Here is a 13405-nt window from a genome sequence, read left to right as displayed (position 1 = left end):
TTCGGATTTGGATGGGGAGTGCAATATTACTTTTGTAGTGGCTGCTCGTAATATTCCAATTAAAAGCTTATATTAAATTGGGGTTCAATTTAATTAGTAAAAAACTAATTGGAGGAACACATATCCAAAACCTTCCATAGATCTCTGACTTGGCCCAATATGAACTTAATATAAATAGGAGAATAAAGGAAAGACAGAAACACAATTATTAGTAGAGGAAATTTTCGCCCCCCTCTCTAATTAGTAGAGGAGTTCGAAAATTCTTCAGCTCTTCTCCGTGAGGAATTTTCTGTCTTCTTTATTCGAGTCCTAGTATTTTGATAAGATCAGCCCACCCTGATATCGAGATACGGTTCGGGAACCAGTTAGAAGATCTGTGGTCTAGTATTGAAGATCATCACGTGGAGAAGGCGCGAGCAATCGACGATTCTTTGGAGAATCAAAATCGGTAACCCTAAACCGTAAAAATCATGTTTAGGATTTATATTTTCTAAGCATGAATTATTTGCGTTCTGGCATGCAATTTTATTTGTTTAACATGTGAATTGATTAATTGCATAATCGGTCAAATAGATCCTTATCTGATTTATTTGTTTTGTACAAGTCTTCCGTTGTGCAAGGGGCTCCTAACCCCAGCATGACATGCATCAAAACTGCACCATCTCTTTCAGAGGGCACTGGGTAAACAAAAAAAAAACAACGAAAGAATATTCCATGCCATACCCTAAGATTACAGCTCAAAAGAGCAGGGGAGGGCTACCCAAGAGACTTTGAATTTATAAGGCCTTCGATAAAATCTTGTGAGTAATCCCCCCCCAAAAAAAATCCTAGTTATAGAAGCTATAAGGAAAAGAACAAATACCATCTAAAAAATAAATTTCCAAGCTTTTCTTACATTTTCCTTACCAGTTACCACTTGACCCTGTAGGCATGAACTGGACAATTCACAAGATAATTGAATCCACTAATATAATTATCATAAAGATAACAAGTACAAATGGTAATTACATGGTAATGATATCTATAAAATACGGAGGTACATAATTTACCTAAAATCACTATATTGTGCATTTTCACGTTTTGCATAAGCTATGAGATGCATGTCGAGAAGCACAAGCAAGCAAAAAAGATTTTGTGGACTATGGCCCAAAAATACATTCAAGAAAGTGATATAAATCGCATCTTATTTCATAGTTTGCAAAAACAACTGTAAGAAAAATACATGATGTCTTACCTGTACAAGGTTGATCTACTAAAGTTAAGCCTCAGGAACTTTGCAACATACTCAAGGGCCCGACAGATTATAGGAAGTAAAGCAACTGCCCAGAATTAAAGATCCGACTTATTTACATTGAAGGGAAGCATCATACATATTAATAACAAAACATAGAAAAAAACAGAGAACAAGTACTAGGTTGGACTAACATTTGAGACATGGATGAGAGCTGACGAATATAAGGCAGTAGAGTGAATACATAAAATCTTTGGATGCTAACATAGACTGGAACCACACTTGCAAAGCCTGCAAGTTCCATGCTCTAGGTTTCTGCAAAGATGGACTAATTATACGAAGCATAAAATGGTGCTCTTACAAATAATCTAGAGCATTACAGATAAGATGCCATGTTTTGGAACACGGGCTTATCTAGAACTTTACCCCATATAGTGAATACAATGAGTACAAGAGAGAACATGCAGTTCCAAAAAAGGAGAGTCGGTATGCCCGATTTGAGAGGCTCCTCGGAACAAGTGGAAAAATGGCAATGACTGCCACAACAAAGACCTGCCAGATAAAATATAAATCAACATGAAACACTAATACAATACTGCACCTCAAAACTAGCTGCAAACTCCATCAGCTTAAAGATGATGAAGTCATTCACATCTTAATACTAAGGAATCTAACATACCCAAGCATTGGCTGAAAATTGAATTGTTTGCTTATCCCAACGCAGCGATGTAGAATTGATAGGTGGAATAGTCGATGCCCCCGATGTTCTACCAGAGGACCCTAGATGATTTAGATAGATTTCAAATCAAAGAAATAAGACTGATGACACTAAATCAAAGTAAAATTTCAATCTCATCCTAGGCTAAAGGTGGCAACTTTGACTGAGACCTGAACTCCTTTGGCGAGTATCGTTGGTGCTAGCAGTTGATGATGAGGATTGTTGTGGTGAATTTGATGTCGTTCTCGACTGGGATGAGCTGCTGGTAGTCATTGCCTCGACAACTAGATCAGGATCCTGAGTGACTAAAAACATATAAATATGCTACACGGCAATAAAACACCAAGTACAACCAACAAGCCATTACATGTTGTCTCTACATATCTTATTCCCAAATGACCATAGAAAAATAAGGCTCCCCTAGCATTAACGTTGAGTGATTAGGATGCATAGATAAAAATAATCCGACCAAATCTACCATATACTCTAATGGATTGAAATTTGATTAATTCTAAACTTGTTTGACCATCTTATCATTCAAATACTCAATCCAATGCCTTAAATAAATGATAGACACGCATCAAGCTATCTTGGAAATTATGCCATCATTTATGCCAAAAATATAGTGATAATAAGAACTTTGGACTACACTCAGATGACACAAGGAAGGAAGTGGAGGACGAAAACCTGAAGCCCAACTTGATAAAAAATCGGAACTTAACAAATAAAACAGTTGGAAAAGGGCCTAAAATTTCCAAAATCCTGATTAGTGTTCAGTATAATCAACAAAGGTTGAATCGGTGGAAAATAATTAAATCCCAATAAAACCTTGCCAAGGAATAGAAATCGTACGATGTAACGCTGGTAGAACTTGCGGTTGTAGTGGTCTACGACGTCATTGCGGGAGGCCAAGTGCGGCGGAATGAGAATATTCGACCAATAATCCGCCCAGCGTGAGTCGTTGTCATAATCGTAAGCCGCCGCAGCAATCCGCTTTAACTTCTGGGTATCCTCTCCTTCCTCGCTTCCCATCTCTTCTGATTGAGATATAACCTTTTGCTCAGCTTGTGTGAAGCAGTGGAGAGATCAAGCATGCGGCTGCTAAGCTCGACGGCTATGTATCTCAATTTCCTTTGTAATTTATGAACTTTTATTTATGATTAGTATAATTATTTTTCACGACGAGTCAAAATTTAAACCGGACTACTCTATATCATATGAATCCTATTTTATAGAATTGAATGTTATTTTTTTAGTTATGTATATCATAAAAATAATAAATGAAGTGTCAATTAGTAGTTAAACAAATAGAATAATAGAATTTTATTGGGTTAGCCCTATTCGGATTGCGGACTAACTGGGTACGGAATAATAATTTTATCGGACTAAAAGTTTCCAAGTCTAACCCTCTAAATTTAGCAGATTATTTGAGTCGGCTCACGAGTTGCGGGCTACACTGACGTTTCTACTTTGAATTATGCAATTAAATGACAAATGGCAACTTCAATTAAAAAAATACTAGCCATCATGTCCAATTAAAAACTAAACGTTTCATTTTTTTAGTTGTCACATTAAAAATGAAATATTTTTTAAATTAGAAATAGCAGTATAAATTATGTTTTCTCTCTATTAGTACTTTATTCTCTCTTTTTTCACTCTCAGAACAATGTTTCATCTTTTCATTCATAGCTGAGTTATTTTCTTTAATTTTTAAAGTTTTATTATAGTTGAGTTATTTCCATATATATAATAATTAACTTAGTTAATCTTTTATATTTTATTTTCTCTGTAAATTATTATCTCTATTTTATTCATTTTTATATTTTATGTTCTCTACCTTTTATTTTTCTTTCTTACTTTTGTCCACATTATTACCTACTCACTTTAGACGTTGTATGGGAGGTGTCAAGTGCATCCAGTTAAATTAATTTCTTGATACTGGAAAGATAATAGAAAAACTTGTCATTTAGATATTCTCCTTGTACTATTAGATGTAGACACTTGATTGTCTTACATGAAAAACTGTTAACTCTTGAAATTTATTACTACTATAATTTTTATACATAAAAGTATTTCATAAATCAAATTGATATTGTAATAAGTCATTAAACCCATGTATTGCTTTGGTGAGCGAAGAATAATCCGGTCCAGTTGAGACTCGAATCGGACCAGCGGTTATGGCCGTACACCTCTACTCATCCCTAAGTTTTATAGAAAGTCAAAATCCCGATTTGGATTATTTGCATCAGAAACCTTGTTGTTTCGCTCCATCCAAATGGCGGCCCCGGTGGTACGCTTCCCGATCTTTGCGGTGGTCAGAATTCTGGGCGTCGCCCTTGCTACATTGGTATTAATATGGACCTTCCATTTCAGAGGCGGAATGGCTCTCGTCTCCGATGATAGGAACCAAATTTTTAATGTAAACTCCCTCTCTTGATTATTGTTGATACATAAATCCTGTTATTAGCTGCCTCGATTGAGTCGTGTATTTATCTGTTCAGGTTCATCCTGTAGTGCTGCTCATTGGCCTTGTGGTTCTCAATGGCGAAGGTATAAGTAATGTCTTTCAATAAATTTATCCATCATCTGTGTGTCAATCCAATTGCCTAAGCTATAGTGGATAAAATTAGAGTGAGATTGAAACATGGTTTTGATTGGGTTATAAGTCGGTGATAGTTTCTATAATTCGAGCTAACTTGCTTGCTTCAATTGAAAGGGGTAAGATTGGATTAATTCTAGTGATGAAGATAAATTCACTAAATCATGTATATTGTCAATCCTAAAGAGTAAATGCTCCCAAACGGATTGTGTTGCTGGATCCTTTTCTTATATTAAGGGCTGCATCCAATTCACTGAAATACTGTAGGATATCAGTGAGAGCAGAGTGAGTTATCGTGCGTATTTATCTCTACCTCGTAAGTTTTTGTCTTGGTCAATAAACAATAGAAACTCAGTCTGCATTTTGTATCTTGTTGCATTCCTCATGACAAAGAAGCAAGTTATAATTGAGTCCCTATTTTAGTTTCTTCTACCTAGTGTTTTGTATTTTCATTGTGAATTGGGAAAATGACTTTTTAATGTACAAAAAGAGATTTACTTATCAGTATTAGACTTTTAGAATTATGTCTTTAAGTGCTTGTCATAGATTTTTCCAGCCATGCTAGCATACAAGACGCTGCCAGGAACAAAAATTTTTAAGAAACTGGTTCATCTGTCCCTCCAATTCCTTGTCTTCCTTTTGAGCGTCATCGGAGTAGTTGTTGTGTGGAAGAATCGTATTGAGAGGGGCAAAGAAAATTTCTATAGCCTCCACTCTTGGCTGGGCCTTCTGTCGCTTTTCTTGTTTGGAATTCAGGTACTCTTAACAGATCAGTGTACTTTGATATCTGTTTTAAAGCCTTTGCTTTTGCAACTTGGCATTTAATTCAACTTTATGGTTCTGCAATCTGAGAAATTAATCATTAATTATATTTTGCAGTGGACTCTTGGGTTTTTAACCTTCTATTATCCTGGGGGATCAAGAAACGGTCGAGCTAGCTTGTTACCTTGGCATGGATATTTGGGACACTACATCTATGGTCTTTCTGTTATTACCTGCGTGACTGGTTTTCTAGGGAGGGCGACATCCCTTCAAACACATGGGACAATATCCCGCTATTCAACTGAAGCCATTCTGATAAATTCAATGGGTGTCTTAACTGTAGTTTTAGCCGGTTTTGTGATTTTTGGAGTTCAATCCCGTGTACAGAAACGGTGATAAACTCGACAGCACAGGAAAGCCGGTTTTCGATCTTTGACTTGGACTAGAGTAGCCTAGATACAATACATATCGACTGCCCTGTCTTTTTGCTGCTAAAGTCGCATTTATACATTTGCGTTATTCGGTCCGTACAATATGGCCCTGGCCATTATTGGTCCTTTTTGGACGAGGTTGTGAAGACTAAAAAGATCAATTTAATCATATGTTTAAGAGCCCAAAGATCAATTAATTCATATGCTGAGACACAAAATGATATCCAGGTTTTTTTTGAAGAAATTGGTGATTCAGTACACATTTATCATTAAGAATCTTGCCAAAAAAAATGAAAGAATTCGATTGAATTTATTTGGATTTAAGATTTTGTAGTTGCGTCGCTGGCTAACTGGCTAGACAGGATCCTAGGGATGCAAACGCATGCCAAGGAGCTAATTGTTTGTGACATAGAGTAGCAAAATCTAGAGTAACATTGGCTCTAGCCGATTGCAGCTGGTGACGAGCTACGACACTCATCACTAATGCCTCTTATAAACATTAACTCAAACACCTTGTTTACATTCCTAAATCTTCGACACAACGCGCGAGTACATGGAATTTTTGTATTTGAACATATTGTTTAGGACTTCAATCATAAAACAATGTAAAAGGCTAAAAATAGACTTTTATTACTCCGTATATATCTATATTACCCGTTTGTTAATCTCCATACATGAAGAAGCAACCATAACAAAATAATACCAACTAAGGTAAAGATGGGGGTGCTGTTATTTCTTTTAAAAATCCCAAAAATGAATATCATATGAAGCTTGATAAACCAACTAATTCAACAGAACAACCCACAAGCAATCATTCCTGGCAAAAAAATCATAACCAGTTCACTATCTGCAACTCTCACGACATATTACAGCATTCGGAAAACTGCCCGGAGAGGCGGAAGGTTCGCGCTCTTCACAGTCAAGGTCAGATCAAAAATTGATAGCAGATTTAATGGATACACAATACAGGCATATCTTTATTCCAAAACGGGGATAACTAAATTATGGTGAGACATATAAGACCACACAGGTCGACATAGCCTTTTCATCCGCTGTCCGGATTCTATCGCAACATCACTTGGATTTCACTATATCAACAAGTATTCTCTGCCGTATTCTCGGACTATAACTGGTACACTTGTCGGTGGTATCTAGAAAACATACAAAGTCAGTCAACACAACTGCTTTAACGGCCAACAAAACAAGCATAAAAATAAACATGTAGCAAACACAGTTGGACACAAACCCAGAAAAACACAAAAATATACCTCAAACAAAAAATGAAGGAAAAAGCAAAAAAAAACATGAAGTAGAGAACGGTTCAACAACAGACCCAACTCATGGCAAAATAACATGAAACGGTAATATATATATGACCCAACTCCTTTGTGTGCATCTGGAAACTCCAGCACAGCATTTGCATGAAATCTCCATTATAAATTATTTTCTTGAATATAAAATGGTGGATGTAATGCAGCGACTAAGCATTTCATCCACACTTGTTCATTTGAGCAACTTTATAATGAGCTATAATGACAGGTTTATATCTTCAGCCCAGATATATATGCAGACTCGGCATTAGATAAATATTTAAATCTGTTCCAGTTGAAGCAATACGAAATATACTTTTTCTCAACTTACCATGCCATAGTCTGTTATGATCATTGATACATAATCGGAAGGTGTTGCATCATAACTGGTAACAAAAACCAAAAATTAGCTATCAAGATAGCATTCTAGTTTCTAAAAGTAATGGGTCAAAATTAAAAACCATACTTACAGCAGGTTCAGGGGTTGTAGATTCTCGCTACTAGTCCAACCATCTAAAGAATTGATATCCTCTCTACCGGTAACCCTTGAAACCATTTCAGCGTCACCTGAAATATTACGTAGTATTAAGTGCAGAATTCGATGCAAATTACACTACCTTCTCGTATATGGACAATACACGACAACCTGATCAGAAAGTAACAGTTCATACCAAGTTCATTACAGCAAATAGAATCAAGTTGAACCCTCTCGTGAAACTTGTATGCTTCACAACATATCAGGACAGGGACACGGAACTGATGGGCAACCATAGCAACACATGCTGTGCCAACTCTTGAGTAAACAGTTCCATTTGCCAACACCGAAGATGCACCCAGAAAAACTCTTGTTACTTCATGCATGACATAAGAAACAGCGTTTATATGGGTGTATGTACAGCTAATTCCTTTCCCCACAAGCCTGCGAAGCAGCATTTTGCCTTCAAGCTTGGGACGCGAATCAACTATCACTACTCGAAACCGTTTTCCAAGTTCATGAGCATGTAAAAGTAGCATTTCAACAGCAGAAGACGATGCATATGTCAGAAGAACATCACCATCCCTAATTTTAGTTACAGCATGCTTCACAATAACGTTGTCAGCTAGAATTATCTTCTCGTTAATAAAACGATCAATATCAGAGACAAGACTGGTAATTGCTTCTGATTCAGAAAGGTTTAAGGGTAAGCTGGTAATTCGTCTCTTAAGAAACCTAATTGCATTGCCCATGCTGATTGAAAGGGGTCTACATTCTATCAGAAAGGAAACATAACAGTTTATTTTAGAAGTCAAGTCTCTGATAAGGGTTTTTTCAGGCGGTGTAGAGTAATCCTTGATTGATTCTTGGAATGCTTGTAGCATCGCAATGCACCGGGCATTTCCCCCAGATATATCCCCCGTCAGATATCGGAAACCAACCTGCCGAGTAAAAAGTTCATATTGCCGCAGCCATTATGCAAAGAGAATAAAAATTAACATTAACTTGTTTCAATACAGGAGAGGGACTTTCTTTTTAATACATGTAATGAAAACATAACAACAGATCTCATAAATCCAGTACCCATGACCCTTTAAACCGAGATTGTTCCAATCAAGACAAGAGTGTTTGAACAAGAGTAGGATATAGCACATCAAAAATACCTTGTACACAGCAGGATGAACAGGACCTAATTGGAAGAACTTCGATTCCAAATCAGTGAGCCTTGCTCCATGTTCATACTGAGGTAGATGCCTAAAGAGTTCAACTCTGTTACGGGCTTCTGCTTGTTTTACTACAGACCGCTTCTTTGCCTTCTCAACTCTGTTTTCATCATCAAACTGCATCCGTGGATGAGGGACATCTTTCTTCCTATCCTTATCTGTTTGACGGTCACCACCTTTTCTTTCAGAAGCTGCAACTGAAGAGTTGTCTTTCTTTTGTGGAGCTGGCTTTGCAGACTTCATTGCGTTGGCTGCATTGACTCCAGCAGTCTTGCTTCCTTCACCTGGAAGATGCAATTCAGTAACCCAGCATAATGGGTTTTTGTTACAAGAGAGCAGAAACTAAAGCCACAACCCAACAAAAGATAGAAGATGGCATACAAAAAATATGTGAAGAACTTAAGCAAGGCAAGAAATATGACAAGAAAAAGTTCTGCACTTCCACACCATGATCATGCATGACATATCTTAAATAGAAGGGTATATTGCAGGAGTTCTTTATATTTATATAAATGAAAGAAAAATTAATGTGCATAGATGCCAGCAGATAATGAGATAGATGAATGATGCAGTCTTGCGCATGTAATAGTACAGATTATACAACAAACTGGCTCTGATACACATCAACAGTTGAAAAGCTAGAAGTCTGTAAGTCTATCTTTAATTATTAGAAGTCTAGAAGTATTATCCTGAAATATTACAAGTTTAGAAGTCTACCTTTAAATGTTAACCTTATTTCTTTAGTATTTTGAGAGACCTATAGATTGCTTATCATTATTTATTTCAGTTCATTACATTCTGTTCCCAACAATTTGGGGCGTGGATATGGTGGTGACGTGAAACATGGATGCGCCTTAAAGCGTTAGAGAAGGCGATGGAGGAACAAGCCAACTGTTTAACAGCAACCATGGCAAATCTCGATGTACGGGCAGCCATTCTAATATAACAATTCGACATATTCATGCAACAGTTTTCTGCTTTGGGCAGCCCCCTAGATTAAGGAGTTAACATCCATTCTAAAAGTCGTGGAAACAGTGACAACTGTTACTGTGCCACCACCAGTTGGCACTCCTCCGGCAATTTCAACACCTTTGACTCTGTCCAGCCCTCCATCTCCACCCCTGATTGCAACAGTACACATGGTTCCATACGTTCCCGCTGTTTTGCCGCCACAATTACCATACCTACCTTTTCCACTGCAACGATCTTCTCCAATGCCCTTCATACAACCACCCATTGTTTTCCTTCCGGTTTCATCCGCATCAAAACAGCCACCTCCTGCTATGGTGTCTGGTCATGTAGGCTGCAATATTTTGAAAGCACATTGATGTCCGACCATGGAAGATTCGGGTTGTTTTTTGCGTCGTGACCCAGACTTGAGGACAAGGCTGTTTCAATAACGCTGCAATTGATATTAGAATACCATATGTCTATCGTTAATTATTAGAAGTCTAGAATTCTTATCTTTAAATATTAAAAGTATAGAAGTCTATCTTTAAATGTTATCTCTATTTCTTTAGTATTTTGACAGTCCTATAAATAAGTGCCTATAGGTTAGAGAGCAATGTTGAACCTTAATTTAGTTTAAGGCTGAAAATTCACTGTAGGGCCTCGTTAGAGGTTGGTTTATCATTATTTACTTCAGTTCCTTACATTCTGTTTTCCATCAACTTTCTGTTCTTACTATTCGTGCCAGCCCCCCTCGCCTCTTTTCTCTAACAGGCTCATTGTTGCAACATAAAAATGATATAACCCCTAGAAAGATCATAAAAAGCACTATGATAAGCTTTCACTCAGTCGTGATCGTGAATCAGTGAATCACAGATACATCTGAATATCTGATTGACTGATTCTCTATTTTCAAAAGAAGCTACCATTCAACATACTCTGGCCCAACCCAATCGCAAGTTTGCACTTGAATACATAAAATGGTGGTAAGAAAAATGAGACTCTCAACACTTGCAACAGCACGTTCATTGCTATTTATTTCCATAAGCATACAGTATATACATATCGAGTTATCCACAACCAACAGCATATGAATTATGGACAATAAAGTGAGGTACTTTATGTTATTTATAAGATAGAGATTGCTAAAATATCAGTTAAAAAGTTAAAGGTCAAAGTTGCTTCATAAGTCTTACTATCTTTTACAGGAATGTTCAAAGCCAAATGACATGGTACATTACTAAGAATTTACAGTAAAGATGGATACATCTAAATTATCCCTTGGTCATAAATTTAAAAACTCTAAAATTATACAGAAGTACTACAAGCTATATCCAGAATAATTAAGATTAACTTGTGTTTTGAAAGCTAATTAGAAACCCATGCAAATTGTAAATATCAATCAACTAGAAAGATTCCAACTAGAAGAAAGCACGAGATATTTACCTTTTGTAGCAGCCTTGGCAGCACGTTGTGCTTCTTGCATTGCCCGGCGTTCGGCTTTTGTCGTCTTCTCTTTCAAAGGCTTCCCTGCAGCTGCGCCCTTCTCCTTCTGCACTTCCGCATCCGCCCCTCCATCTGATCCACAATCGAATGAAGCCGATCAAAATCACAGTCAAAACAACACAAAGGAAAAAAAAAAAAAAAAAAAGCCTCGAAGTTGAACCTGCAACGCCAGGTTTGGAATTAGCGTCACTAATATTCTTAGCAGCCGCCATACCGAATCCACCCGACGGCAATGAAGTAGCGAATTTCCCAGAGCTACTCTTCCGCCCCCAACGCGGAGATAGCTGATCCTCCGAGAAATCGGCGATACCAGAAGGGGTGGAGAACTCGGAAGGATTGTAGCTACCGACGGGAACCGAAGTCTCATTGGCGCGGGGAGCGCGGAGAGGGGAGAGCGGCGGGTGCGGGTGGGGGAGGTGGCGGGGGAGGTCGGTGGAGAGGTGGCGAGGAGGCGGGATCATGACGGGGGACAAGGAGTTGCCGGAGGGGGAAATGTTGGAAAGCGGCGGCGGGGAGGAGGCGGGATCTGGGGGACCGGAGAGAGAGCGGTCGGGCGGAGCGAAGAATCCGACCTGGCGGACCTTGGGGTCGCTGACGGTGCGAGGAACGCGGCGGGATTCCATGTGGGGTTAGGGTTTAGGCGGAGAAGGGATTTGGGATTGGATTTGGATGAGAGGGTAGAGAGGTAGGGTGCACTGGGTTAAGGTGGGCCACAATTGCAGGGAATTAGGTTCCTCTACGACAGCGATGCCTCTCCACTTTCGCCGTGACGCTCACGCGCAACACCTATTAATCAGCTCTCCATTCGTATCAATTTTCAGGAGGATTAATCCTACTTGATATACTTAATAATCCACTTATAACATTTTTACCATATATAAACAAATAACATTAAGAAATCACAACTTATACTTTTACCGTTATTTAATTCTTTTCATTCTATTAATTGTGGATATCTGGAATTCTATGAACAAAATTGTGTCTACTCCATAGATTATCTATCCTATCAAACATATTATAAATTTATAGTACAGTAATAAATTAGATATAGTATGATTTAATTAAAAAATATATATTTCATTAAAATATAAATATTCATACCTAAATTATAATCATTATATTTTAGATTAACTTCATGCGAAATAAGTTTAAATAATTTATTATTAATATCATAATTAATTCATTATTAATTAATATTTATCTAAAACTTAATTTAATACCCTAATATTATAGAGTAACATTTTTTAACCATATATTCATAGGGTCCTGCACCTTATTTTACCCATTTCATACTCATTTCTTAACAACCACAACTAGGGGTGTCGAAACGGGTACCCGCGGGTATCCGCACCCGACGAGTCGAGTACCCGCACCCGATTTCGGCCAAAATGGCAGTCCCGATACCCGTCCCGCATTGAGTCGGGTATAACCTGATACTCGAGTCGGGTATCCCGCACCCGACACTGCGGGTACCCGACCCGCAACATGTTTTTTTTTATCTTCTTCTTTTTATTATTTGTATACTAGTATTTTATATGATTTGCACAATATTCATACAAGGATCTGTACAACTAAGCATCTGTGCAAGTTTAGGCATAAAGTCATTAACAATTAGAATCTAAATGCTCCAAGACAATGAATCATAAAACACACATATTAATCATATGAGCCACTTAAGAAATGCTCCAAATGCTCGAGAGACTAAAATGCTCCCTAAGCATCTGTGCGACTGCATCACACACTTTAAGTTTAGGCATAAAGTCATTAACAATTAGAATCTAAAATGCTCCAAGACAATGAATCATAAAACACACATATTATTCATATGAGCCGCTTAAGAAATGCTCCAAATGCTCGAGAGACTAAAATGCTCCCTAAGTCCCAAGACAATATATCATAAAAACATGCTTAGAACCAAATTACTAATAAAAATAATTATATTCTAACTGGAGGTATCAACATTAAAAATAAAAAATTATAAAATACTTATATAAATATCGGGTATTTCGAGACTAACGGGTATACCTGGGCGGGTTTCGGGTACACCGGATACCCGCAAAACCCAAAATATGAATACCCGACCCCGCCCGGTATCCCGATTCCGTCGGGTATCGGGTCGGGTTGGGAATTACCCGTTACCCGCTACCCGTTTCGACATCCCTAACCACAACCCTATTGATATGCACAGTATGTTATGATATT

General features: G+C 37.7%; 3 protein-coding genes across 5 annotated transcripts; 1 reads left to right on the top strand and 2 right to left on the bottom strand.

Moving 5' to 3' along the window:
* Window positions 1-1128: 1128 nt before the first annotated feature.
* On the bottom strand, window positions 1129-3083 carry LOC125188426. 2 transcript variants are annotated; one of them, XM_048085257.1, is made up of 6 exons: window positions 2802-3083; window positions 2120-2246; window positions 1911-2011; window positions 1658-1783; window positions 1426-1546; window positions 1129-1319 (listed from the first exon to the last, which is right to left on the bottom strand). In XM_048085257.1, the coding sequence occupies exons 1-6, from the start codon at window positions 2979-2981 to the stop codon at window positions 1231-1233; spliced, it is 744 nt and encodes a 247-aa protein (XP_047941214.1). In that variant the 5' UTR covers window positions 2982-3083; the 3' UTR covers window positions 1129-1230. The 2 variants fall into 2 exon arrangements, with proteins under 2 accessions (XP_047941214.1, XP_047941215.1); XM_048085258.1 differs by lacking the exon at window positions 1129-1319 and having other exon boundaries at window positions 1327-1559.
* Window positions 3084-4177: 1094 nt separating this feature from the next.
* Window positions 4178-5907, top strand: LOC125187475 (transmembrane ascorbate ferrireductase 2-like). The gene is made up of 4 exons (XM_048084073.1): window positions 4178-4368; window positions 4451-4499; window positions 5105-5304; window positions 5428-5907. The coding sequence occupies exons 1-4, from the start codon at window positions 4225-4227 to the stop codon at window positions 5704-5706; spliced, it is 672 nt and encodes a 223-aa protein (XP_047940030.1). The 5' UTR covers window positions 4178-4224; the 3' UTR covers window positions 5707-5907.
* A 652-nt stretch (window positions 5908-6559) lies between these two features.
* LOC125188413 (translation initiation factor eIF-2B subunit delta-like) lies at window positions 6560-11885 on the bottom strand. 2 transcript variants are annotated; one of them, XM_048085238.1, is made up of 7 exons: window positions 11364-11885; window positions 11144-11275; window positions 8690-9033; window positions 7723-8467; window positions 7522-7618; window positions 7383-7437; window positions 6560-6892 (listed from the first exon to the last, which is right to left on the bottom strand). In XM_048085238.1, exons 1-7 carry the CDS (start codon window positions 11824-11826, stop codon window positions 6830-6832), a joined length of 1899 nt encoding a protein of 632 aa, XP_047941195.1. In that variant the 5' UTR covers window positions 11827-11885; the 3' UTR covers window positions 6560-6829. The 2 variants fall into 2 exon arrangements, with proteins under 2 accessions (XP_047941195.1, XP_047941196.1); XM_048085239.1 differs by lacking the exons at window positions 11144-11275; window positions 11364-11885 and adding an exon at window positions 9938-10052.
* Between the last annotated feature and the right edge of the window lie 1520 nt (window positions 11886-13405).

This window comes from Salvia hispanica, chromosome 5 (assembly GCF_023119035.1).
Source record: "Salvia hispanica cultivar TCC Black 2014 chromosome 5, UniMelb_Shisp_WGS_1.0, whole genome shotgun sequence".
Classification (NCBI taxonomy): domain Eukaryota; kingdom Viridiplantae; phylum Streptophyta; class Magnoliopsida; order Lamiales; family Lamiaceae; genus Salvia; species Salvia hispanica.
The sequence above is the reverse complement of the archived record's forward strand: the minus strand, read 5'-3'. Positions and strand labels throughout refer to the sequence as shown.

Bases quoted from the DNA above. Each gene is read 5' to 3' on its own strand.
- LOC125188426 (XM_048085257.1), bottom strand. From the start codon at position 2,981: ATGGGAAGCGAGGAAGGAGAGGATACCCAGAAGTTAAAGCGGATTGCT. The intron at 1,547-1,657 runs GTAAAGTTCTAG...CCATCTTTGCAG, and splicing joins CATTGTATTCACTATATGGG to AAACCTAGAGCATGGAACTT. The intron at 1,320-1,425 runs GTTAGTCCAACC...AATTCTGGGCAG, and splicing joins CTCTCATCCATGTCTCAAAT to TTGCTTTACTTCCTATAATC.
- LOC125187475 (XM_048084073.1), top strand. From the start codon at position 4,225: ATGGCGGCCCCGGTGGTACGCTTCCCGATCTTTGCGGTGGTCAGAATT. The intron at 4,500-5,104 runs GTATAAGTAATG...AGATTTTTCCAG, and splicing joins TGTGGTTCTCAATGGCGAAG to CCATGCTAGCATACAAGACG. The intron at 5,305-5,427 runs GTACTCTTAACA...TATATTTTGCAG, and splicing joins TTTTCTTGTTTGGAATTCAG to TGGACTCTTGGGTTTTTAAC.
- LOC125188413 (XM_048085238.1), bottom strand. From the start codon at position 11,826: ATGGAATCCCGCCGCGTTCCTCGCACCGTCAGCGACCCCAAGGTCCGC. The intron at 8,468-8,689 runs GTATTTTTGATG...TTTACTCGGCAG, and splicing joins TTCATCCTGCTGTGTACAAG to GTTGGTTTCCGATATCTGAC. The intron at 6,893-7,382 runs GTAAGTTGAGAA...TATGTTTTCTAG, and splicing joins TCATAACAGACTATGGCATG to ATACCACCGACAAGTGTACC.